The following is a 27,588-nucleotide window of genomic DNA, read 5'->3' on the forward strand; positions in this document are numbered from 1 at the left end:
ATGGAAACGGGGAGCGCAGCGAGGACAAATGGTACCACTGGGAAGCCAGAGGATGTGAAGAGCCCATCTGCCCCCAAAAAAGAAGAAGAAGTGAAGAAGACCACAAACCCTGGTGGAGGTGAAAAGGAAGGTATGAAGAGCACTGGTGGTGCCTCTTTGGAGACAGGGCAAATCAAGAGCTCCCTCTTCTCTGGGAGTGACTGGAAGAGGCCCATCATTCAGTTTGTGGAGTCATCCGATGAGAAAAGATCGACCTACTTCAGCATGGATTCGGCAGATTCAAAGAAGATGCAATATGCCAGTGGACAGATAGGAGACATGAGGAGACCACCCCTCTCCTTTGCAGAGAAAGGCGATCTCAGGAAGCCCCTCTTCTCCTTGGATTCCAAAAAAAGCTTCCTGCCTAGTGAAGGGGAAGGGAGGAAGTCCTTGTTCTCTGGGGGGCAGATGGGGGACCTGAAGAAAAGTTCCCTCCCTCTCGTGGAGACAGGGGACCTGAGAAGGTCCACCTTCAACAAGCCTGACAGAGCAGCTGGGTCACGGCCCAGGGTGAAGCTCGAGGATGTTCTGTGTGATTCCTGCATCGATAACAAGCAAAAGGCCGTGAAGTCCTGCTTGGTGTGCCAGGCTTCCTTCTGTGAGCTGCACCTCAAGCCCCATCTGGAGGGAGCAGCTTTCCGGGACCACCAGCTCCTGGACCCCATCAGGGACTTTGAAGCAAGAAAATGCCCTGTGCATGGGAAGACCATGGAGCTCTTCTGTCAGACAGACCAGATGTGCATCTGCTACCTCTGCATGTTCCAGGAGCACAAGAACCACAGCACAGTGACAGTGGAGATCGAGAAAGCGGGAAAAGAGGTAATGCTCTTTTTATTGCACATTCCCATCAGTCTTTCCAATGGACCTCAATATTATACCACAGCTTCTGCTCTCCAGCCTACAGTCTCTCCTAGAATCATGTCTGCATTGTAATTTTGGCATGTAGGGGTGGCGGACGGGAAGCATTTAGTGGAGAACTGATACTGTCTGGGTTCGGCTGCAATGGGACTGTCGTTCTCCTAATGGCTGGTTACAGCAGCATAGCACTGGTGCTGTGTAGCAGACGGGATTGTGGAGAGTGGACAACCTGGTTTCCACCCCTGGTTGCACCACTGCCTTTCAGCAGAAGTTGAATCAAAGCCCTACATGCTAAGTTTAAAAAAAAAAGAGTCTCAAGTTTTGACAGTGTTTGTGTAGTGTTACCCACAGCCAGAAAGGTGGGGCATTGCTCAAGTTCATTGCTCCAGAATACAGCTAGTCAGAGCAGTGGCTGCTCAAGTTACTATTGAAAATTGCCTTCTCAGCTACTTTGAGCGAGATTATGGGGTTTTGTTTTCTTTTCTGTTACGGATATAATAGTGTCGAGCCACACCTATAGGAAGAGTCTTTTGAAGCTTAGATGAAGAAAAAACCCTGGTGCAAACACAAAACATTACAATTTCCCCTAAAGTGTTACTACAATAGCTTTAGAGGATGGATATCTAAGGAGATGGAACAGTGCTAGGTGGAACAGTGCTTATTCTAATGAAAAGTCTTCCACCTTCGTTTGCTTAAAGTCTCATGCCATTTGCCTTCTGGGTGGATGTATGATTATTCCACTAGCTCTAGTAAAGATCAGGGTCTCACCATGTTCAGTGCTGTACATCCCCTTGGTAAGAGCATGTCCTGGCCTAGAGACCTTCTGATCTAAGCAGACAGGACAGGAGAGATTACAGAAAGGAGACCTACGAAACGATAATGTAAAACAATTTGCCTAGAGCCATACAGCCAGTCCATGGCAGAAACTGGAAGGGCACTAAGGTCTGCTAAATCCTAGTCTTAGGCACAGTGCAAGCCAGCGCTCTGATGTGGTGAACAGGCAAATACAAGTAGCCGCTGTTGGAAATTCTTGACTTACCCTTAACTTGGAAGAACAGTTTAACTCTTCTAAGGTGCTAGGAAGATTCATCTCATAAGGCTGAAAGAGCATCTTATCTAGACCGTATCTCTGTCTTCCTGTGCAAATTTTGGTCTTTTCTTGCAATGTCATCTCCAACTTGCAGCCTTGCTGAAACCAGACAAGGTTTCTTCCATTTCTCAGTCAGTCTTTCTTAAAGAAATTCCTGCAGGGCTTGCTAGCCTGCTGTGTTTCATAATTGCTTGTTCTTGTGTTTTTGATGTCAGCTCTGAACATAGCATATGCCTACATCTCCTAAAGCTGTGCCTAGTGTCTGCCAGGTTGTCTAATTCCTCTTAGCCATTTCTACTGAAAAGAGGTTAACAGTTGCTCCCTGAGGAACCAAAGCTAGTCAGAGCCTTCTTCCTGTAGCTGGATGGACCTAGAACACCTTGCTTTTAAAGAGGCAACCATAGCAGGGCAGAGAAGACTTTACCCAAGATTTAACTGATGTTTGAGTTCTTTCTCAGAGTCCTTGTGCTGCTCTTGTTAGCTCCATGCTTCAGTTCCTGTACTGTCCTGTGCTGCTTCTGCTGCTGCTAAGCCTAAAGGATTTAGGGCTTTATCAATATGAATCATACACATGTGCAAGTTTCTCCTGACAACGAGTTTTGATCATGTTGTAACTTGAGTATTCACTCAGACAAAAACAATTAACAGGATAGCTGTTACTTACAAATGTTTATTCCTAGCCCTGATTTATTCAGCATAGGTGGAGCCTTAGCAAGAACCACAAAGAGGAATGAACATTTCCAAGTCCCTTGTGTGCACCACCTATTCTTTTCAAGTCTTGTAAATCAGCTGAGCTGGAATGTGACCACAAATTGGAAGAGTGGCAATGTGTGGCTGGTGCTGCTGGCCTTTGTGGAAAGAATAAGCAAAAACCCAACATCGGGTCATCCCCATCCCTGCCCCGTTTTCACAGCTTGTCATCCGAGCAGTTCCAGGGTAGCTTTACTACCTCCAAAATTGCTAACTATACCACTGGACTGGTGACCAGAATACAGCTGTATCCAGACAGACCCTTTCACACAGCATTGGTTGTCAAGGAATAATTGGTTTATCTGCAAGGATTTCCCAGTCCCTGGCTATACTGTGACTCCAAACCTGGAGAGGATTCCAGCAGAACTAGCATGGGGTTCTATGCTGTGATGCACTTAAGCCTGACTGTCTGGACACTCAGCAATTTGGTGGCACAAAACTGTCACATAAGGTGTAATACGCTTGTTTTAGGTACATCTGTTCCTTTCGTACTGTGGAATTAATGCAGGTTACAGTCTCTTTCATGAGTTTATCTTTGCTATAGGCCTGTAGGGAAGAAAGGTTCTGTACTTGAGTGTTGGGAAAGCAAGGGATAGCTCAAGATCCTTCTGCAGAATTAGGTAACTCTGCTCCACAACACAGAGACAGTACAGCTTAAAAGAAGAGGAATGCAAACAAGCCAGTATACAGACACCTACTGGTTAGAGCATTTAGGCAAGCAGTGGAAAGCCTGATACCTCTCTGTCTGCGAGATAGAGGGAGGACACAGCAGCATCTTCCACTTTTCGGGAGCCTGGTCTGAGAGTCACTCATCCCCCTTTTCCTGGTATGCTGCTGAGCAGACAAGAGTGAAAGGCACAGTGGGTCAGCCAGAGGCAACTTGGCAGGGAAGACACAGACATTTTTTCTGAGTTTCCACACAGTGGTATTTGCGCATTTTACCCAGCAAACCTTTAATGCCTTCCCCAGATCCACTTTGCATTAGTTTCCTGCTGCAGATTTAAAGGAAAAGTAACACCCCCACCAGAATCAGTACAAGAAACCACCAAGAAAAAGTTAGTGGGGCTGGGTAATAACCACATACAGTTGAAAAGCGAGAATTGTCAATAGCAGCTTGTACACTCATCTAAAACCCTCTGGCCAGCTTGATTTATCAGCAGAACTAGAGCCCCCTTTTCAGAGAGCACCCTTCATTTTGAAAGGGGATCCTTCATTCAAAACCTGTTTCACAGGCCTATTCTCAAAAGGAGACAACTTTACGTATGCCTGCCTGTCACAGAGCTGTAAATAACCTGGTGTTACTATCCAGTGCCAGCCTTAGTACTCAGCATGTCAGGTCAGTTCTAGTGAAAAGCACTTTGAATTTTTTCTTTAATTCTTTGCCTTTAAAGAAAAGTTCATATTGTACAGCAGGTTTAAAGAGGCAGCAGAGAACTGCATGCAGAAACGGGAGCTGGGTGTTCCTTGTTTCAACAAAGCAACTTTTAAAAGGGGAGACTTCACAGAGTCTGAACTAGGCTTTGAAGTCAACCGTCCACAGAGATGGATGCAGAGGGATTTTAATCTGAGCCCGCTCTGTACTGCTTTCACTGTCTGAATAGAGAGCAAACAAGAGTGTATCAATATGGCAGTGGAAGGATTTTTGGCCTTTTTCAGTGATGCAAGGTTAGGGCATGATGTGGCTATAAGACCTTATCTACACTAGTTGTGGTTACTCTGTGGACACAGCTTAAAATAGATACTCCTTCCACAGAGATGGTGCAGTTACCTGCAGGATGTTCTTCCTAGCTGGAAGGCTGGGGAAGCTGACCTGCTGCAAATTGTGATTTAGAGTAGATTTGCCTATTTGCTTGCATTCTGCATTAATGCCTCTAAAGTGAGGGCAGAACCCAAGGAAAATCCACCAGTTTGCAAGTAAGGAATTCTCTTCAAACTGTGCAGAGAGCCTTTTCTGGCCTCAGCTCATGCAGTGACTAGTGCCATTTTTGCAGGATGCTGGCAGAGTCTCCAAAGATTGTAGACTACTGACACCCACCTCTGCTTAACAAAAGCTTAGGATAATGTAATGGCAAAACCAGCAGAAACGTCTCAAACAATTTCCTTATTTCTCAGCTATGTCATTTCCAATACAGGCCCTGTACTGGGACAACTAATTTAAACACTTCTTCTCAAGCTTCATTATTGCATTTGGTTGTTGCTGTCAGGTAATTAGCACAGCTCTCCCAGGCTGGTGACACAGGGGTGTTCCCTGATGCAGGGACTGGGTTCCCAGAGCATTAAGACATGATGATGCTTGTATTGCTGCCTTGCGAAAATGAGTTGCATCATGATGCAAGACTCATAATCTCACATCTCTAGGTCCTTTACAGCACAAGGGCTGGGTTGAGTTGTGGATGTTTAGGTGTACACTCTGAACTTTCACTTAGGTCTCTTGACTGTCCTAATTAACTTAGACTCTAATAGGGGATCCTCTCTTAGCTCAAAGACTCCCAGTGACAGCATTTCTCAACTTGCTATAGTCAAACCGAATGGTCTAAACCTGTATTTATTAGATCTTCTTCACTGTTACTGTTATTTCTGCACTGTAGGGACTCCCCCCACAATGGGCTGAGCTGCTATATTATCTTTCACTAGGACCTTCTGAACCCCAAGTCTCACCCAATGGATTTGTTCTGGGTGGTCCATCACATAAGGGGATCAGGGATTGTTGATCCTGGAAAACCTGAGAAATATGAAGAAAGCTAGCAGGGTAGTTTCTTCACAGGGAATGAAGCTGAGAAGTTGAAGGTCCCTAGTACCTGTAACCACCCTACTGTAAATGTAACACGGGATATACATGGACAGCTAAAGCAATCTTCCAGCCAGTCCCAGACTGAACAGGGCCTTAAAAACATCATGAAATCACCTTTGCTGAACCCTTTACATCTGGTCCATCTCCAGAGCACCGCTACTGAATCCCTCCTTGTGCCCATGTCACCAGTTCTTATACTATTCCATGGTCTCCCTGGACCTCTTTTTAAAACTTTTTCTATGGTAAGACTAGTTTTAATGTTTGTACTATCATGAAATGAAACACCTCCCTTCACCTCCGTTGCCCCTGCTGGTGTCTGTAAGTAATGTTTCCTTTTGCCCTCGGTATGGGTGTTTTAACCCATGCTGAACCTGGATGACTGTAACATTTATATTCTGGCTATTGGAACTACCTCTGTAATTTCCATTTGCAAATCATAATTCTCACTCTAAATTGTAGTGTGGGTCTGCTCTTAAATAGTTGTTACATGCCATCCCAGAGGCACCCAAACTACCTTTCTGGGTGAAGGGGTATTATAACTGCAACAAGCTGTTAAGCGTTAGCTATCACTTTTGAGCAAGTAATAGTTTCCAAAATTCCTCTGAGACCCATCTTAATTAAAAAGTACTACAAAAGTATAATATTGTTATCACCACCTTCCAGCCATCACCTGAAATTCTTTCCTGCTACCTTTCTTTTCACATCCCTTGTGGAGTGTCTACGTGTCTGCTCAGAAAAATCCCCCCAGTCCTTCTCTGTAAGGTTTCACTCACATTCTTGTTGCAAGAACATCCTGATATTTAGGGATGAGGAGGGAAACAAGAACTCACTCACATTGCTCAGGAGATGTGCTTTTTACTTTGCTAAAAATTAATGACAACTGGATATAGGTCTGTGGCTCAAGGAAACAACTTGCATTATAGTGTAATGTCTCACATTGGTTACTGCAGTGCAATGGATATCTGGATCTAAAATGCTTTTATCTCATTGCATTTCCCTGCTCTAAAAAGATGGTTGCACACCTTTGTGTCTTGATGCAGAGGACATCTCACAGTGCACGAGAATGGAAAAAAGCATGCATTCCTCCAAGTCACCATCTTGAAAATGTGAAAACTATAGGATCAAGCTCATGCCTTTTCTCTTGATCAGTAGTACAGTGAATTTTCTCATCTTGATACCCATATGGTTCCCTGATGATCCTGTACCACAAAACCCTTCCATGTCTGCTCTGAACCCCTGTAGAATATGAGCTTCAGCTCATGATAGCACTCAGTTGACTACTGAAGGCTGTCAGGGTGTATGGATAATATTCAGAGGGCCAGTGCTCTACTAACTCTCAACAAACAAGGACAATTACAATGACAATGTGAGGATGCACCTCTTCCGGCATTGAGATACCTTTGAATACATTTGCCTCTTTTGTTCCCCCTTTCTTCTATTTTATAAGGCAATAAAACAACAGTCAAATTGTTTTCCCTCTATAAACAGAGATTTTCTAAACTGGAACAGCTAGAGTCAATGGCGCTCAGATGCAGCTGTTCTTGATTCAGGCTCAAGAGGATGTTCAGACACTGGTGACTGGCACCAAGACAGGAGCCCTGATGGGCTGATTTCCTTGGTCTGAGCTGGTTGACAGCATGTTGCCTGCTCTTCATCATGTGATGCTATTTTTTACTCCTTGAACGGAGAATTGAAAACTTTTAAACTCCTACCTCAAGGGCAGCTATCATCACAAGAGAAGACCCAGGTTTTCATGTTGCATTATGTTCTTGGATGGGCGGCAGTGGGAACTATACCTTGTGTTCTAACAGCAGCAGAGACCTCACTGCGTTAGTTGCCGTGGGAGTGGATTTATCCATCCCTCATCTCCCCTGCCTCTAACTGTTGGCCTAAATGTAAGTGCTTTGCGGTAATACAACCGTTTGCCAAAGGATCTCAGCATGAACAGTGGGCTTTCAGAACTTTTCTAACACGGCATAGCTCAGTTGTGGAATACTGGTAATTTCTGCCAACTGCGTAGTTCCTAAACAGCTCTGGGGATAAGTGTCCCATAGCCAGATTGCCTGTAGTTATAGTTGTGCTGTGACCAACCTGTACACACATGAAACGCAGAAAGATCTTGAAATGCGTAAACAAAGGCTTTGTCATGATCTGTTGGGCAGGGACATGGTGAATATGAAAGACCGAGGGAGGGGTTGCCCAGAGTTAACGGCGCAAGGCATTACTAAACAGCCAGGTCCTGGTCTGATCCAGAGACACGGCATGCACAACAACCAGCATGTTACACCAGGGTATGGCTGCCCAGCCCTCCACGGGCTCCAGTTCTATGAACTGCCTTGCATGCAATTGTCTGGTCTGAGCTTCCCTGGGAAGCCAGTGCAAAACGAAATGCAAATGAATCCCAGTGAAGTTGCTGATCTAAGCCAAGCACGGTTGACTACACCTCCTCCCTCCTCCTTTTGTGTTTTTTATTTTTTCCAAGCATTCCCCAGCTTCATCATAACATGAAAGCTCTCAATTCAGAGCAAATTAATCCACAATCCTGTCTAAACAGAATTCCTGCCGGAGGCATCGTCCTCTTGTTGCAACACTCGTCAAACGTCATTCCGTAATTACATGAAAACTGTTATTGCTGCAGAGGCACACCCTGGGATGGGCCCTTCACTGCATACACAGCTGAATTTTGAAACAGGCCTCTTCCCCCTCCAGCTAATGACTCTAATGTGATTAAAAGCGGCACCATGACGGTAGCCTAGTAGGTGGGTGCTTCTGCTGCTGTCTTTGCTGAGGGAGCTGAATCTCTTGACCCAGCCAGAAGCTCTGGGATCTTGTCCAGTGTCAGCACATGATCTCCATTTCAAGCAGTGCCAGGAACCTGTACCTCCCAGCTATTATTGTTCAGGGCCAAATGCATAAGTGGAAGCACAGCGCCTCTTTGAAGTAGGCCACCCTCAGCCCCAGTTCATGAGACTCCCCTCTTCTCACAGGCTGAGCTTTCACTGCAGAAAGAGCAACTGCAGCTGAAGATCATTGAGGTAGAAGATGAAATGGATAAGTGGCAGAAGGAGAGGGACCGTATCAAGGTGCGTATGGGATATTCTTTTAAGTTCACTTCTCTTTCTCCTGCACTTGCCACTTTCCTTTCTTTTCCACTCTTTCACATCCCTCTCCTCCTTTCCTCAACTTCTCTGCCATATCCAGCTCTTACTCACTCCATCCCTTACCCAGCCTCTATCTTGTCACTCTCCAAAACTCACTCATGCCAAATCTTGGAAACAACAACTCCTACTGAAGTCATCTTGCAACATACCCTGCAGGAGATCAAGGAGAGCTAGCACAGCCTTGCTACAAAATGATCCAAGGCACCTCCCTGCTTTGGGTCCCTTATAGTTCTTCAATCACCAGTAGCAAGGCTGATTCAGAAACAAAGGTCTGCTGCTTTTCTTCCTGCTAGATCGCACACAAAAATAAACTCCAGAAGGGCTCTGGATTGCCCAGATGGAGATAAGGCAACAGAAACAGATACAGTTACACCAACAAACTTCTTCTTTATAGTGGAACAGCTTATCTCCATACTGATATTGGGCTCCTTTATAATTCTTTCACCATGCTAAGGGTTAGAACACTGTAATGGTGGGTTGTTTTTTTCTTTTCATTTATACCCTAACTGAATAGAGCGGTGAAAACACTATTTGGACACACCCCAGAAAATTTGCATAATATTAATAGGCAAAGCCATTCTTCTCCCTTTTATGTGGTACATGCACTTTGGCTTCCCAGTTCTGCTTTTCGCCTGCTTTATTATTATTACTAGTATTATTATTGTTATTATTATTATTATTATTGGAAATCTGACCTAGAAATTTTAACTCTGAATATAGTTACATCCACAGTCCTTCTGAGGAATATTTCAGAGGGACCTAGAGGTCAGGTCCCTGTAAAAAAGTGTTTCAGCACCTTTCATTCCTTTGAAATGGTGGGAATTTGGTCCTCAAATTCTTGAGGAGCCAGAACCATGATTTAGAAGGTTAAACAGTGTTTTCAAATATCACCTAAGAGTGCAGTTCATGAATTAAAAGATATACTCTTATAATCAGGAAGACAGCATTGCCTTTAGATTACATACACACAATTATTGCAAGTACAAGTATTACTTCTTTTGGCACAACTTTTCTGGTGCTAAGACTTACATACCTAGAGTGTCCTTAGTCACAGTCTAAATGCTGAGAATGCTTGGACATATCCCCCTCTGTATCTCTCTCTATTAGCAAATCACCCCCTGAGAAGTTTAATATTTTATTTCTCCTGTGTCTTTTCTGCTGCTTCCTCTCTCTGCCCCTTCCCTCCACAGAACTACACCACCAACGAGAAAGCCACAGTGGACCAGCATTTCAAAGAGCTGATCCGCGACCTGGAAAGGCAGAGGGATGAAGTGAAGGCTGCCCTGGATCAGAGGGAAAAGATTGCATCAGAGAATGTAAAAGAAATCGTGGATGAGCTGGAAGAGAGGGCAAAGCTTCTGCGGGAGGACAAGGAGAACAGGGAGCAGATCCACCAGATCAGTGACTCTGTGCTCTTCCTGCAGGTAACTGAGATCTCATTTTCCTTTCCTTTTTTCCCATGAGGACAGGATTTGTCCCAAAGACAAATCCCAAGTTGGTGTAAGATGCATTAATCTTCTCCAGTTCAATGCACACGTACAGCAGGAACTGACCCTGACATTTGAAGCTGTCTCTGCTCTGGTAGGTGAAGAATGAACTTAGGTATGCCAATGCCTGCTTTTTTGGTAGATGGCTACAGCTCATAAGCAGAGTGTTTCTCTGCCCCCTCCATCTTCACTGTTCTCCTTTGCACTTCATTATATTTGGAGCCTAACTTTAGCCAGTTCCCTAGGATCTAGCCTCCGTCTGTTATGTTCCTCAGTAACCTCTCCTCCCTTCTTTTTGGCAGGAGTTTGGGGCTTTGATGCGGAACTACGTCCCCCCTCCATCTCTCCCAACATACAGTGTGCTGCTTGAAGGGGAGAGCATGAGCCCATCTATGGGACTCCTCAGAGATGACCTCCTAAACGTCTGCATGAGGCATGTGGAGAAGATCTGCAAGGCAGACCTTGGCCGCAACTTCATAGAGAGGAACCACATGGAGAATGGTAGAGTATCCGAGATCTGCCCCTTCCCTCCCTCCCTAGGCAAAGCCTAGTGCAGGTTCAGAGGAGATGAAGTGTGATGAGTGTGCTCTCAAAGGAGAAAGTAAGCAAGGACCTAGGGAAAGTGGGAGAAAGACTACCCATAGCAGGAATTCATTCTGGAATATTAGAGCTATCCTACCAGACCTATGTGGGGATGGAGCCAGTTGAACTGCCAGGGATTTAAAGTATCTCACGAGTAGGGGACCCAGGGGTCCAAACTAGCCCCGCTTCTCTGAGTGCTGTTTCACGTTTCGGCTTCTCAGTGCTTAATCGGTTTAGCTACCTCCCACATGACACTTCAGAGCAACACTTCTCTTTGGGGTTGAGAACAGTGACCCTTCCCTCCTGCAAGAGGCCAGCAGGGACACTCTGCCTTGCGCCAGGCTCCAACAAGCCCCTGCAAGTTTAGCAGGACAGTTTCTACATGGAAGACTGCACAGACATACTAAGGCAACTCAGTGGCTCACTAGGTAAATTGAGAAGGCAGTGGCAGAAATGTGAATGTAGCCACCCCAGTATGGCAATTTTGAAATCCTGTCATTAGCCTATTTGTACAGCTTGGTTAGCACATGTGCTGTGCTGGTATGACTGTATGACATTTTACAACAGCCTGTTTCAGCCACTGCTTGCCTGGCTGCAACATGAAATACTCTGCAAGCACCTGTCACTGAAAACCTAATAACTGATTTTCCAAGTTAAAAGGTCTCCATTTTGGTGTTCAGGTCAAGCTTCAACTTGAACCAGTGTAACTCTCTCTGATCATACTTCTTTGCATGTTCCACTAGGGAGAGGTTTGTTTCCCATCTGCCCTGAGCCAAGGTGTTCAAAGGACATGCAGTGCCAAATGGTCCCCACGCTTCAGTGAATTTTAAGGATGGATCATCTTTTTTATGTGAATAGAGAGGTCATGGTGAATACCACAGCACTGCAAGAATCTTCTAAGTTTTAGAACCCACTTACTTTCTGTGTCTCCCAACGAGTTCTGCAGAAAGGATTTGTCTTGCATCAAGCTCACACATAAGATTAGGAGGTCAGGGCACTAGAATGGGACTCCACTTCCCAGCTCCCCCACAAACAGCCTTTGTAACCTTGGGCAAGTTACTTAATCCTATGAAATTATCTCTTGCACTAAGAATAACAGGGATCGGAATTAATAGTTATCTCACCAGGCTGCTATAAGGATAAAATCTATTAGTAACTGTGGAACCCTAGATACCAGAACAATAAAGGTCAAGAAGCTGGATAGGTAATATGAGGATAAATTGCACCCTGCTGTTCAGGATGACGTGTGACTCAAAAAGAAGCAGAAATAATTTCAAGGCCAGTTCATACAACACAAGCAGGTGAGGAACTCTGCTGCAAGTCTGCAAGATCCCTGTTATTTCATTCAAATTCACCGTACTCGCTCGACATTCCTCCCATATTAATACACCACCTTTTTCCTGGGCAATAGCCATGCAAATCACTACAACTTCTTTCCAGAAAAGACGGACATTACAAGAGTATATGATAAAGGAAGAAGGGAAGAAACAACCCCACAAAAACCCAGAAAACAAAAAACCCAGACAAAAAGCAGCCCATTGAAAAGATGCATAGAGGTCAGAACAACATGGGTTTAGTTATTGGTCAACACACGAATGTTTTTCAGAGCCTGGGTTTTGTGAATCAGCCTGTCTGGCGCTCACAATCTAGAGCAATAAGAATGAAGGTGACATGGGACCAGAGTACATTTAGATCTGTAATGAGAATTACTAGTATTCATCAAGTGACAGCCTGCTACCTTCCTACATTATGAAGAGAAAGAGTAAATCCCTGGTCCCAAGGAGCCTGCACTGCAAACAGTTCATTAATGTTTATCTACTGCCATCATTCTCCACTAGACATGAATTAGATGGACCAGATACTTCTGGTCCAGAGAACCAACCTTTCAGAAAAGTCAGGATTCACGTTCAAAGTGGTCACGATGAATAGCTAAAGCCATATTTTTAAACTCTCCCTACCCTTAAAGTAGTACCAGAAATTGAACATGTCTTCCAACATTTAACACTGCAACATACTTGGTCAGATCCTCAACACTCCATGTGCTAAGGTTTGCTGAGAAATTTAGCTATAACTTAATACAAGTTGATGACAGGCAGCTCAGATCCAAAAATCACTTTTGTACATTTTCCTTTCTTCTTCTTCTTCTTTGTTCACCTGGAGATTTGCAGAATTTCCAAACCCTGAATGGCATAATGCCAAAGGGGTTTTGGATGCCTGACTACTCACAGGACTTCTGAAAACTACATGAGTAGCATAAAAGCATTTTGCATTCAAGTTACTGTAACTTAGGAAGTTACCTTCCATCTGCTGAGCTGTTTTTTGCCAGTCCTGAAGCAAATACATTTTACTTGGCCATTTGTACAACCCAACAAGAGTATGCGTATGCTCAGTTCTAGTAGCTTTGGATAAAGACTGACTATTTCTTGATCACTTGATCACTTTTATTTAGGGTCCCCCTCCATGTTACTGATGTCAGAAGTCCTCAATGGTACTTGAAATCCATGGGATTCAAGTGCCAAAACATTTCTGAGCAGGGCAACAACTAACTACTGCCAGAAACCTGGGCACTTCAGAAACTTTACCGGGGATTTAATAGACCCAGCTTGGAGTCTGCCTAATGAGAAGAACAGTGGTATCCACTCAGTTGGGAAATGTTATTTAAGGTGAGTCTCAGAAACTTCAGAGCTCTCCGTTTTTCAAACCACAGTTACACTTGAAAGAGGACAGCACTCTGCATCTAGTGACTGCAAGGAAATAACTCCACAATTACTTAATGGATTTAATTAACTCAGACTCCCCCTGAGTCATTGCAACAAATTCATTTGCAACCAGCTTGATCTTCTAGTGTAAAAACCAAGAAATATTATATTAATGGAATGAAACCTGCTTAATAGCAGACTCCAAAGGGAATCCACTTTTTCAGTTGTCAGTTGTCATAACAGGTACCTACTTAGTAGTGTGGCAAGGACGCAAATAATCAGAGAGCATCCAGGGATTTTAAATAACAGAAATAAATTGGAGAAATAGATGTTTGTTCAGTGACTTAAGAATCAAAGAATGGAACTAAACATGGGAACCAAATTTACCCCCTTGCAGAGAACAATAGGTTTATATAACACTTGAGGCCTTAAAATAAAGTATTTTTATGAACAACTGTACTGATTGAGCATCATTTTAGTGTCGGAAAACCAAAACCAGGCTGCATAATACCTAGTAAAAGGGTAGTTTTCATCCATTTTGCATGAATCCTGAACCAAATGCCCTTGACCAAGAGCCCAGGAAGCTAGAGCTGTTTGCAACTCAGGTTTAGCATCTTTCTTTAAAAATTGAAGAAACCAACCCATTGAGACCTCCCAACACTGACTTTCTTGAGCTTTGTAATACTTGCAGTTCAAGATCTGCTGGTTGAAAGCCAGCACTGTGCACAAGTTAAACACACAAAAGAAGCCAAACCCAAACCACTGCTTTTGTAGTGGGATACATTTTTAGCCACACAGCAGTATTTTGGTAGGAAAATGCCTCAACGCTCAAGTCTCCCTATAGATTTTCAGGAGATAGCATATCTCCTGAATGGCCGAATGCTTCAGCTGCGCTATGCCTTTGAGGAAGCTTTCTCTTTCATCCCAGGCTGAACCTCTGGGCAGCTACGTCATTGCTTTATCTCCCAGCCAGAGTCCCACAGAGGAATTAAAAAAATAGAGGAACTTGTTTTCAAAGAGAAGAACCATATCTCCTGCAGCACTTGAAGACAAAATTCCAATCTGTTATCCCCTTCCCCCTCCTCTCATCCCCCTCAAGGCCACCAAACTGCTTCCTCCATCTCACACCCTGCTCTGCTTCTTCAGGTGACCACCGGTACATGATGAACAACTACGAGTGGAACCAGCCTGACAATCTGAAGAGATTTTCCATGTTCCTGTCTCCCAAAGGTATGGCATCCTAATGGTGCTGAGGCTTCCTCCAAACACAGCAGAGGAAAGGAACTTCATTAATGATTTGTCCCAAAATTTGCTTTCCCTCATGTTTCCTGCTGTCCCCTGGACAAAATCCGTCCCTTTGAATTTGTTTATGCCTGGTCTTCTTTCCAGCCTACAGAGCTTTGAGAAGTTTTTGCAGGGCAAAAAAACCCTCAGGGCAGCAAAGGTTCTCAACTCTAGGGAGGAGAGCTGGAGCGACTGAACTCTTTCCAAAAAAGTGTAGTTTGTGAACATAGGGGAGTTTTAACATGTGTTACTTGGTTGAAGTCACTGTTACTCTCCACCAGAAGCTTATCCCATTGTGCTATCAAATGTAAAAGCTACACTAGGCTTGCTCTGCATTAGGATTTTACTTTCACCAGAAAACATACTTTTTTCCCTACGGGGAAAGGATAGAAGAAGTGAGGAGTGTGTCCTAAAAAAGCAGGAGTCTGGAGTTCCTTTCTGAGCTCTTGACACTGATGACAAGAGCCCTGGTGATTTGCTTATGTCCCAATTGTTACATGAACACTACAGAATGAGTCTTTGGAGGGAATGACTGTTTTCAACACATTCAGTTGTAAAATGGCAGTTGTCTATTTCTACATTAGTGTCAGGACCCCCAGAGCGAGAAGCAGAGTGCCAAGAGCCTAGGCGAGGCAACGCATGTAGAAAGAAAAGAACAGAAAGGGTAGCATAAAATAAGTAACCAAATTTCCTCTGGTCCCTAGAGACCAAGGCCCTGCCTGGATTTGCCAGGTGTTTACAGCTGCTGTTCTGCAAAGCCAGATGGCAGGCGGGGCAAAGGGATATGGCAGCAATTAGCAGTGGCACTCCCCTGAAAGCGTATTTGAAGTGCCGTGTCGCCTGCTCTGTTGTTAGGGTTTCATGGGGATAACCCAGATCCCAACACTGAGCCCTTTGTCTGAATTTCCACTTTGCCCTTCTCCTCTGTAATCAGCCCACGCCTGGCAGCTCGCTGGCCGCCCTGCCCGGCGCCGCAGGGCTGAGGATGCAGTTTGGAGCAGATACCAGGGGCAGAGGCGACATTCCCAGTTCAGCCTCGGCAAAAGCCTTCAGCAGGACTGTTTCCCGCGGGCTCCCCAAGTTAGGGGGCAGCCTCTCCATCAGAGGCTGCAGAGGGGCATTTTGCCAGCGGTGGGTTCATTGTGCACAAAGCCTGTCTCCAAACACCACCCGGATGGTTATAGCTGCTGTTCTGCCCCAGCTGCTTCAGGGCTTTACAGGCCCTGTGCTGTCAGGGAAACACATGTTCTGCTAAGTGGAGCTGCTGATGCTGGGGAGAGACCACAGACTCAACCCTGCATCCAAAACTGTTTTCAACCTTAAGGGACGGTTGAAAGTTAGTTCTAAAATTGCACGGGCTGAACCCATCTCTACTCGAAACGGGCTTCAGGTTCAGGTGGAAATGGCCCAACGTGCATTTGAAGAGTATGGCGGGGGTGTGACGGGAGTAACACAGTAGACGGTGCCATTCTGCCATCACCGCTCCCGTGCGTGTTTGGGACGGGGCTGAAACTTGACACGGCAAAAGGAAGGGAAAAGCCATTTGCGGCAGTGCCATAGCATGGCATAGCCTGGCTGCTCACTGCTCTGGACTGTAGTGCCTGGACTTCCCTCTGCTTCTCTCTAGAGGATCACTTGCCAAGACCTGCGAGCGGGGGCTCTCTGGATCACAGCTGGGATCCAGCACACCAACCTCCTGAGGATGAGCCAAGAGACAGGAGGGATCAACAGGGACTACTAGAGACGGGGTTTCTTATTTAGTGCTCTTTATTGGAGCCAGTGGGGACACTTGCTGGATGCAGTCAGCTACAGAATAGTGTGAGGGCTGTACAGTCGCTTGCAGTTCAGTGGCCCACTGCTTCCTGCAATGGACTTTTGAATATACATATACTGGGGGAGTGTTTATTCCGCCTACACATCTGCATTTTCCTGAGAGCACACACATGTTGCCTTCCAAAACTACTCATTCTGTATTTTCTACCAACAAAGTTACTTTGTCCAAAAAGACTAAGCACGTGATTGCACACACAGTCTCTGCTGAAATGGGGATTGAACAGCGCTGGATTCTCCACCAGGGTGAGGACTCAAGCGTGATAGAAAGGAACCAGCTGCCGAAACCACACTGATGGGGACTCTGGGAACAGAATGAATCAGTAGGCAAAACAGGAGACGTGACCCACTTAGCTTGCATGCTGGCTAGCAAAGGATTTTCTGATGAATAATGCAATATCCCCATAATCATTTAACCCTCTAGAGCTTTCTATCAATGTGTCATGTAGAAGTCCAGCACTGCCTCCACTTGCACCTTTTCTAAGGAATTCCATAAAATAGGAGGGGGAAAAAAAGAGGACCACCCTTTGCGTTGCATAATATGCACAGAATCCTTGAATGTCTCATGATAGTTTTGTAACACACCCTTTTTCTTGCTAGGTTGGATCACTGCAAATCCTGCCTGAGGCCACAGGGGCAAGTCTGTTTGCTGCATTGAGGAATGCTGCCCCAGTAGTGCTCTGCGCTAATTGCAGTGGCCCATACTAAAAAACTGCTCGGATTTGAACTGAACCTATAGGTTTTTAAGCCCTGCTTAAATTCAAGGAGCCTTCCACTGCTCTTGTCATTAAAGACAGTAGCACGGAGCATCTGCCTGCAGGGATGACATAATGAGGCAGAGGGGAGACATAAAAGGTTTCAAATGCTGCCTAAAAGATAGAGGAACAATCTGTTCAACTGCTCAACACTCCTTTCTGTCCTCTTCCACTGAGCTTTCTTCTCCTGATGTTGCAAACAATTTGGCCAAAGCCAGGAGGAGGTTGGAAAGATCATCTTGTGCCTTTGGAAGTCTTTGAATGAAGAGTAGAAGGGACTCGGGCACACACAGAGAGAGAAATAACTGCTTAAACAGAAAAACAGTCCACAGGATGGCAGCATAACAGCTGAAAGTATTCATCTCTTTTTCACTCTTCTGGGAGTCCAATGTCTCACAAAAGGGGTACAACAGCACTAGTCTGCATCACAGCGTGATGTCCTAGTGAAACCCCGGAGCACATGCTTGTCACAGTGGCCGAGACAACGTGTGCTTGAGCAAGAAATGTTCCTCTACTTGTGTCTCTTGAGCAATAAATCCAAGCCTCTGCCTGCAGATCTCTTTGCAGAATAGTCATGTTGAGTAGACAAACCTGAGCTGGCAATTTAATGCAGCTAAAGACAGCTCTGTGGCAGTGAGAGCGCTTTGTTCTCTAAATGAGAAGTCTATTCGCTATTCCCTAGAACCCAGAGAAAAAAGACCGGGCTTTCCTCTACTCCCTGGACCCAGATTTCTCGTTTGGGGCTGCTTCCAAATTGGTGGGGACTATTTCATAGAGCAATGCCAGGCACAGGCCTTTAAGCCAGCTCATCAGGAGCCGACTGCTGAACTGGATGCTCTTGTTTTACAGCCAGTTTCAACCCACGATCATGGGAATTTTCCTCCTTCCAAGCGACTGAGGAAACACTTGGTACGGGTAATTCCGACTTCAGTTTGAAAGGATCTAACCCCCCGTGCCACAGCTTTCTAGCTGGCTAACCAACCTCTTCTGCTTCGCCTCTCAGCTGTCCTGTCACCTGTCAATCACTGTCTCACAGAACCATCTCTTAGCTGGGTTATCAGCACCGTCTGAATACACCCAAACCTAGGGTCTCACTGCTCTAGGTGCTATGTACTTAGGACGGAAAGGCATCCCTGGTCCTCATTGTTCAGACAGTGAAAAAGGAAGATGGGAAACACGGGTGCCAATTTGCAAAGATCCTGAGATACCTAAGCAACTCAAATCGATGGGAATGCCAACATCATCCAAGGCAATCTGTGGAGGTTGTGGCAGAACCAGGAGCAGACTCCAAATACCCTCAAGCCAGTCTCAGAAGCACAAGGCTGCTCTTCTCCATCATACATACACCTTTTACTTTGCTCATAAGTTCTCAAAGACAGAGCCTGACCGACGTTCACTGTCTGTACAGCGTCCAGCACGATGGGGAGGGGGTGCTTTGAGCTAGTTTACCAAGAACGAGCAGCAGCGAGTCATGCCTTTTCTCCCCAGATCCCCACCTTCCATTTTCTTGCCTATATTTTCGTTCTTTGCTTCATTCACGCTCAGAGGGTCTTGCCTTTCCTTTCATTCAGAAGCAGCCTACAAGCATCCATGGCCACTCTGCCTGGGGGAGCTCTCGTGACTCACAGCCACACCTAAGTCGTTCCTGCTTTTCATGCCACAGGCAGGGCTGTCTCCCTCTCATCGTCTCTGCTCTCAGATTCATTCTGGCAGCCAGGGCCTAACCCCAAGGAGGGCAGGAGGGGAAGCCTTGCTTTAATTTCAATGGGCTTTGAATAAAGCCTCAACTGCTTGGAGGCAAGGGAGCTTCAGCAGTTACGTAGTTTTGCCTCATTACTCCAGTCTCTGGAGATGCAGTTTACCTGCAAGGAAGTGGCTACTCTTCAGTCACACCTGCACTCTGGGTCTCTCAAGAGAAAGGCTCTTCCCTGCCTGCCTGGAGCATTGGGATCTCTTCACACTCACACACTGTGTACACCGGGACCCCGCAACTGACTGCTCTCATCTGCCTTTTCTTACTGAGAGAAAAGGGACAAAGCTCTTAGTTCCCATTTTCCCCCAAGTTAGTTGAAGGTAGTTTTACAGGGTGTGTTTTGAAATGCTTGGGCTTCCCCACTGCAGCATGTAACACCATGGAATAACACAACCTCTTCTATCTTCCAGTAGGCAATGGTACTAAGCTGCCTTTTCAGTTCTCCTCGGTGGGACAGAATCCGCCTGGTGACTTCAGCAAACAGTCTGACGGGAGCCTCTTCACTAAGACCGGTACTAGGCATTTAGTTTTTTCCCCTTCCTTCTGCCCCCTTTTTTCAGGTGATAAGACATTTAATCCTGTTCTTGCTCTCCCAGAGAAGGCCTGGAGCAGCCCTACACCTGGCCCGTTATCTCCTGCCCTGACTGTCAATCTCTTAGATACACACACATGTTTACATGAGTAACCTACTCTGCTGAACCAGGGCAACGGGAGTTTATTAAAGAGTGTCAAAAAGTATTAAAAAGTTACATCTAGTGAACAGTTGAAGGGGTTTTTAATTTTGTTTGTAATGGGTAGAGATGAGAATTTTAGATGATTTTAGAGGCATAGGGACCAGGGAGAGAAAGATACTAGGAAATGATGTTCACGGCCATATACCCCTCTAGCTTCATCAGTGTTTTAAAACAGCCATCATCCTGAAAGAATAATAGCCACTGAGCACAACCTTGGAAAAAAATATGCAGTAGCTGCCTGTCCTTCTCCATCTGAACCAGAATCCCCCATTCACCATCTCATAATGCTCTTTTCACTACCCACTAGTTCAAGGGCACCAGAGGTGGAAATCAAGAGCATCAGCACCTGCCAAGCAGAGTCAGGTCTGATGAATTTGCAAATGGGAGACGGTGGGGAAGGGCCATTACCTGATAGAACTGAAATTGGTTGTGATTCAGCAGGGCTGGTATTTTTGAATCAGAACTGAGCTGGTGTGGTAGAAGGGGGTTAGGGCTTATCATGCTGCCAGAGGTACTGTCGTTAACTTCTGACATGAAACGCAGGCCTCCTCGGCTCTTTACACTAATTAAATAGCCTATAGTGTTCTTCGCAACAGACAGGATGCTTAGTTCGGAACTTGGCCTAAATTTGATTGGACTGATTGCATCCCACCTCTCTGCATTCCTCAGACATTTTAATTAGGCAGACCTTCTTTACTCCCTTTTCCTAAGTGATTGGGTGGTGGAATAGGCATCTGTCTGATGGCTGTTGGGTCCCACCCCAAAAATGGCTGCATTTCAATGTTAAGCAATGCAATACTAATTATGTGGCACTTCCAGTCCTGCTACTCATCTTGATGCTCGCAAGGGGGGACGGGGGTGGTGGCAGGGACTGATCTATAACAGGCTGTTTTATGTTGTCACAGCTTATCCTTCAATAGTGAGACATCAGTCTGCAAAGGTGACGCCACAGACATGGAAATCCTCTAAGCAGTCTGTATTGGTAAGAAATATACCCTTGGTGTGAAAGCATGTGCACAGCTTCAGCAAGAGCACTATCTGTTCTAGGGATACCTGAGACTTCAGAGACTAGGGCTTGGGTCCTTTGGAGATGGGAAAGTAAAAGCTTCAAATCAACAGCTTCTATTAAGTTTTTCTGTGGTTAACTGCATCCACAGAAGGATGCAGATTAAACCCCCTGCCTCCACAGTTCTGGGTTGTAGGAATAATCAATACTTCAGAATGACATCTTGCAAAGATTTTGCCCTGGTCTAAAATTTGGTCCAGGCTGCTAGAAGCTATACTAATACCATAGCACACACGCTGCTATCTGTAGTACTTTTCCTCCCTGCAGGGATATCGTACGCTCTTAGTAGTCTGTGACTTCTAGAAAGCACAGATTGTGTAAATAACACCAATGACAACCATATAGAAGTATCTTGCTAATTATATCCTGTAGCAGGCAGATGCAATATCAAAGATGAAGGGTCAGATTACGATCATAAATCACTGGAACATCTGTAAGTCACTCATTTTGCACTGTAAGCATAAAACAGGTAACAGTGCATTATAAGGGGCAGAGGACAGTGATGTTTTAGCTCTTGTAATCTTAAATATACAAGGTTAACAAACACTTAATGCATAACCACAGACACACTAAGTTAATCCATTTTTCTTAACAAACATTCACACTGTGCTGCATTATGATCTTGCACAAACTGAATTAAGATTGTCAAGTTTTTGCCCCCATCTCCGCAGATGAAATCTGCTTTTTGAATTCTGATTATACATTTGTGAAAGATTATTTACTGTTCCCTGGAAATAAGACTTGTAAGAAGGAGAGGGTCAAGAATCGAGAGCATTCCCACACTGAAGGAAGAGAACAGAGGGAACACACAACAGGAAGTAGCTGCCTAAGGACGGCAGCTGTATGTCTCTGCTAAATTTTCAAGGCCCCACGAGCAGACGAATGCCAGTCAAAAGGATGTTCCTTGGTAGACTATCGCTTTCAGAAAATCGAGCCTTAAGTCTCTGAATGTGCTACAGCAAAACATACCTATTACGAACAGCAAAGTTTTGCAATATCTTCTGTCTTGTGTTTGATCATCGCCTTTCTAAAAGATCATCTACTTCATCGTGTGTGTGCTCAGATGGAGACTCGTCACAGTGACTTTAGATACCAACCTATCCTCCCTAATGGTGGTGGTATACCGGGGGAGTCTGGGCAGGAAAGTGAAGTCTGTGTTGGCACTAGTGGATGCGAGTAGGGTCTTCTTAGCAGTAAGCACCTCACTGCATGAGTCAGTGTGCTGTGCTCCATGAACGCAACCCATGAATTCTTTAATCCCCCCAGAGAAAGCCTGGGTAACTTCTCCCACATGAAGTCACCAGTCTTTTTCTGTCTCCCTTTCTCTCTCATGCATACGCTTGTAGCGGCTATTTTATTTTTACAGCCTATATTCACCAGATAGCTCTGAACCTAACAATTGAGTTGATAAATATAAGCATTAAAAAGTCCCAAAATAGAAATATACACTCTGGCCTGCAGTAGCTCTGCAGGAGCTTTTATGGTCTATTGGGCCAATAATCTAGCTTTTAAAATAGTCTTAAATATGTATTTAAGTAATACCCATTCTAAAAGTTCTGTAAATAGGAATTTTCACAAAGGACTATACTGTTTAAGGAGGAATGTCTTTTTAACCCACAGGGAGTTCTTTAAAATGAAGCCCCCCTCTTCCATCTCTTAATTATATTGGAAATTAAAGCCATAAAATGAAAAGAATTTCAACAAAAGGGAACATTGAGCAGGAGGCATTGGGAGTCAGCACTGAGCAGCAAGATGGGTTGGGTTTGGTCTGCCCATGCTTCCAGCCTCCTGCCGTGCCTAATATTAACTAGCGTGCTGCACAAAAATGTACCAGCACGTTCCGGTGACGTCTCTCCCACCTTCTGCAAGTGAGATCTGGGCAGTGGATCAAACCTAAGACAGATCAGACATTACAAAACCACAGTTGTTCCCAATTGCCTTGGTCGCTGCTTCATTGGTGCAAGCATATTGTCATCCAGGCTAAAAATTTAGTCTGTGACGGTGCGACCAGCCATCACAGTTGATAAATTGGCTTTTGTGTTTTGCAATCATCCCAAGCCAACACAAGGCTGCACAACACAACTTTGCCACGTGTTGCTTATTTGTAATGATGCAGGTAAGACTGAAATTCCAGGGGCAGGTCCTGATGAGAAGGTAGGGACTGCAGTAAACAGAGCTGGAGAGACAGAAAAGGGCAATTCCTTTAGGCTCTGCCCCTGTCTCTCCACTTACACTTCTGTTTACGCAAATATTTAGTACTGGGCCCTGCACCATGTGGAGGCCTGAATAAACAATACACCATGGTGTGAGAATTTCCATGCACAAGAGTTTGGCTTGCCAGCCAGAGAGCACAAATAAATACCATGCGACTTGGCTGCTCACTCGCATAACTGTGCATGGCTTTAAGTGTGAAAACTCCCATGAGTTCTCAGGTTAGTGAGCAATTAAAAGACACTGACAGAAGCATAAAAATAAAGGTGACATTCCTCTTCTCCCAGAAACCTCTCATCAAACCATGAGTCATAGTCTGAAATTTTATATGATGCACAGACTCATTTGGCTCAGGAATCAGGTCCATGCAAAGCATGTGTATAAATCAAAAAAGCAACACCATTTGCATTTGATGACTCCAGCACCTCCAGTAGTGAAATGAGGTGGTGTTGCTCTGCAAGAGGAAAGACTGAAAGTGTTAAGATCAGAGTATGTTAAGATATGTATGGCTGGGCTACCTAGGAGGGTGAAGTATAGGTGGTCAGAAAAAGAAGGTAGGTCAAACTCACATGCCCCAAATTCTCCATTGCAGTCACATTACCGCCCCTTTTACGTCAACAAAGGCAATGGAGCCACCTCCAACGAGGCACCTTGATTCCTGAAGATTTAGGGAAGAGCTGGCAGCACTTGGAGTGAAGACTCAGCTGCGGATTTTCATGGATGTACCTGCTACTATATTAACGTTACTGCTCTAATCTCTGCCAGGGAGAGGGAAGGTGCAGAAGGGAATAGCCTTTACTAGAGGAAACAAGGACTTCTTCCAAATCACCTTGAAAGCTCTGCAGGCCTTAACAACATAACCCCATCCTCTGCTGTCACCTCCTTATTCTCTCTCTGTCAATGCCCTTCCCTTTGCTTCTGCAGAGCGAGCTGCTCTGCTTCTCCTGGGAAGCATGCATGCTTGGGTAGCATCACCCCCCCGACTCTGCTGTACCAGTTGCCCCGTTGTCCTGAGTGTGTTTATATGACCATAGCTGTTAAGTCCTGGTGAAGGTCCCAAGCTGGGGGGGCCCAAAGGTCATCTTGGAATGGAGAGGCCTCAGCCACTGGGAGCAGTGACAGGCTAAAGCTCTTTCCACGCCTCTCTACGCCATGACCCGGCCCTGCCTCGGACGGGGACGCAGAGCTCTCGCTGGGATCAGGTCCAGCGCTGCCACCTCCCTGAGATCCCTGCAGACTCCCCCAGCCCATGGCCATGGCCACACGCTTCCTCAGGGCCCTTGGTCAGCTCAGCTCTGCTCCTGCTGCCTTCCAAAAAGCCATCCAACAGGACCTATTCGGAGCTGCTACAGCCCAAGGCCACCTACTGGTGGAGAGGCTTCCTATCCCATTAAAGTACCCCTCCAGCCACCTTTTCAAATCAAGAAATAAAAAGAAAATCCATCCTACTAATATAAAATTGATTAGATGCCATAAGCGTTGGGTGCTGTTTTGTTTTGTGGTTTGTTTTTTTTTTTAATTCCCCTAAACCAAAATTGATTTATATATTGTGGTTCGGGTATTTTTTTCTGCAGTAGACAATGAGAATTAGTACCGTAGCTTTTTGCTCAGGATAATATTTTTTGTATGTCCCCTGGATAGAAGAATCACATCAGCACCCAGCTTGCAAACCAGCCAGGGATGGTTAACCTTTCCACCATCTCATGGAGATTATTTTCCTTCCCCTTGGACAAAGCTGAGAGGTTAGGTCCATGCTTTGCAACCCGCCCCCCAGGCCAGTCAACGGAAGCAGATGGCCCATTGCAGGATCAGAGCCCTCGAACAGTGATAAGCATCTGCAGAACACAGAACCAAGACCTGACAGCTACTTTTCATGGTTTGCTCTATTCAAGTGGTTTTTGGAATGGCTTCCCCCCACCTTTCCTACCCTCAAATGCTTGCAACACCTTGCTGAGAGAGGTCACACCTATCACTCCCTGAAAATTACTTTCTTGCTAATTCCTGTGCAAAGATACTTGCTGCTTTTTAATCTGACACCTCAGACAAAACTTCTGAGGCTGAGAGTTGGTTGCTCCAGAATACTTGAAATGGCACTTATTTTATAATTTTTTTTTTTCCTTAACGACCAGAGGGGAAGAGAATAGTGTAGTGGGGAAGGACGTGAAGAAAGGGAAACCGGGATAGCATTGCTAGGAAATACACTGAGGGGTTTGAGTATGTGTGTGAAAGGATAATATACCCCGCCCCCCGCCGCCGCAAATCTCACTCTTTATTTTGCCCCTGAGGAGGCATCCAGTAGCCACTTGGGTCCCTTATTTCTAGCAAAAGCTTCCATCACCTCCTTTCTATTCTCCAAAACATGGGTGTGATCCCTCCTCCTCCTCCAAAACTTGGATATTAAAATCCCCCCCTTCTTTCCCGCCCTAAAGAAGGCCTGCTGCGATGTCAGCTGGGAGCTGCACTGCCCCTCGCCCAGCACACAAATGACCGGCCTGAGGATGCAAGCGTCCCCCCTTCCTCCCACCGTCCCCTCCCCGCCGGCTCTGCCCTCCCCTACCTCTGCAGCCCCCACGGCCTGTTTGCTCCCCTTCCTCTCCTCACTTCGAGGGCCTCGCTCAGACCTTGCACGCACGACTTTCCACGCTGGCACGCTCCGGCCACAGGCTGGTCTCCCCACAGCCCTTTGCCCCCGCCAGAGGAGCGCGGGACGGGGCCCAGCTCCGGCCCCGCCGTACCTCGCGGTCCCGGGGAACTAGCAGCGCGGCTTCGAAGTGTATTGTGCATGAACTGTTTTTATCGTGTTTATCTCGATCAGCAAAGCAAGAAGAATTCCACCTCCTCAGACAGGACCCGACTGCGCTGATGTAAATGAGGCCCTTCACGTGTGCAACACATACTGCAGAAATAAAGGAGAAAGCTCCATGTCTGACTAAAACCCCTGGGGATGAGGTCTCTCTGTCTTCGGTGTTTGTGTGCTTGGAACAGTCTCAGTGAGGTTAAGGCTCTTCGGAATATTCTCTATACGAGTAAGGGGTTTGGAGAACCCATTTTCTCAGCTTCTAGAGGCTTTGTTTTCACCGCTTTCTGGATATTTTGAGTCAGGGTCATGTCAGCTCGGAGAAAATTCCCACATCCTTGAAGGTCAAAGCCAGACTAATGAACGTACTTCTAGTATAATAACTTGAGACTATCCTGCAGAGATGCCCAACTAGGTCAGTTCCCAAACACCGGTACCACACAAGTCCTTCTCTGCAAGGGCATTTCTAGAAACCCCTCAGCCTGTGGTCGTTCACGATTTCAGTGCCTCTCCCCTGCCAGAGTTAAACCTCACCAGTTCCCACTGGAGAAAAGCACTTGCTCACATATGCGCAGGCCAAAATCAGCCTGGGAGAGACCAGGCTCGTGAGGAGGCTGGCTGAGCTGAGGCACTGTTTTGCCCCAGCCTGGACCTGAGTCTCCCCAGGAGGTTGGTGGTTCTGGGCACCATTGGGACCCTCCACCCACTTGAGCCCTTCTGGGGATGTAGGCCTCCAGTTCTGCATGGCTCAACTTCTTGCCTGTATCGTGGCTTCTCTTATCCCTGAGGGAGAGAATAAATCCCTTGTGGGCTGCTAAAGATGCGGATTCAAGGCCAAACACGCACAGAGGTAGCTCTGACAGCTGCTTAAAAGAGCAATTGTATGTGGGAAGCTGTGGGGATAAGAACAGAAGCAGGCGAGGTTTATTCATTTACCCTAGATACACTAAGGCAGGGAGCTTTCCAGAGGATGCCTGGCATATTTCTTCTCCCAGTTACTGGACACCACCTATTTTTCCCCAGACATTGCTGACAGTCATTCCTGAAGAGCAAGGATACTGCCAATTCACTTGAGAAGCCAGTAAATCCTCCCTGTTTACCCCACGTGGGAGTTACCAGAGAACAGAGCTCAGCTCTCTCCCATCAATTCCACTCACTGCCTCCATTACTGTTATTACTGTGATTAAAAAGCAATCAAAGAGAAATCTTCTTCCTGTCCTGAAATTGCTGCAAACATCTCAGTTCCACCATTTAAGCATGAGAAGAGCGAGTTACAAGCGCACTCTACGCTCCTGGACTCTGTGACACTAGAGAAAAATAACGGAGCTCATCGCCCGAGCAGTCAGAGGCAGCGAGCAGGACCGGCTGCGCCAGCAGCGTGGGGATGGAGTAACGCACCTCGCAGCTGCAGGGCTACGTCGCGCCTGCTTAGGGAACGTAGTCAGAGCAGCCCCAGACGCGCCACAACCAACTTCGCAGCCTGGAAGCGCAGCCTGAGCTCAGCGCTGCCGCACACCCAGCTCGGCCGCCGAGGACAGCCGGCCCAGCTGCAGGAGACCGGACTGCTCCTCTCCCTCTCTCTACTCAGGCAGACCGGAGGGGTTGGATCTGGGCTCAGGCATCAGCTCTCCATCCCAAGGAGACCCCCTGGGAGAAGGGCCGGGGCCGATGGGTGTCTCTGACCCAGAGGGGCAGAGGGCA

The 27,588-nt window shown here is 46.0% G+C and overlaps 1 protein-coding gene across 1 annotated transcript; it reads left to right on the forward strand.

Moving 5' to 3' along the window:
- On the forward strand, positions 1–24,372 carry TRIM29 (tripartite motif containing 29). Its single transcript, XM_049800208.1, has 9 exons — positions 1–858; positions 8,516–8,611; positions 9,880–10,113; positions 10,479–10,677; positions 14,604–14,687; positions 18,176–18,241; positions 19,490–19,591; positions 20,719–20,795; positions 23,683–24,372. Exons 1-9 carry the CDS (start codon positions 1–3, stop codon positions 23,743–23,745), a joined length of 1,779 nt encoding a protein of 592 aa, XP_049656165.1. The 3' UTR covers positions 23,746–24,372.
- Positions 24,373–27,588: the final 3,216 nt, after the last annotated feature.

Source organism: Accipiter gentilis, chromosome 5 (genome assembly GCF_929443795.1).
Source record: "Accipiter gentilis chromosome 5, bAccGen1.1, whole genome shotgun sequence".
Lineage (NCBI taxonomy): Eukaryota > Metazoa > Chordata > Aves > Accipitriformes > Accipitridae > Astur > Astur gentilis.

Coding starts and splice junctions, on each gene's coding strand:
- TRIM29 (XM_049800208.1), top strand. CDS start 1: ATGGAAACGGGGAGCGCAGCGAGGACAAATGGTACCACTGGGAAGCCA. Junction 14,688..18,175: donor CATGTTCCTGTCTCCCAAAG/GTATGGCATCCT, acceptor CTTGTTTTACAG/CCAGTTTCAACCCACGATCA. Junction 19,592..20,718: donor GAGCCTCTTCACTAAGACCG/GTACTAGGCATT, acceptor ATGTTGTCACAG/CTTATCCTTCAATAGTGAGA.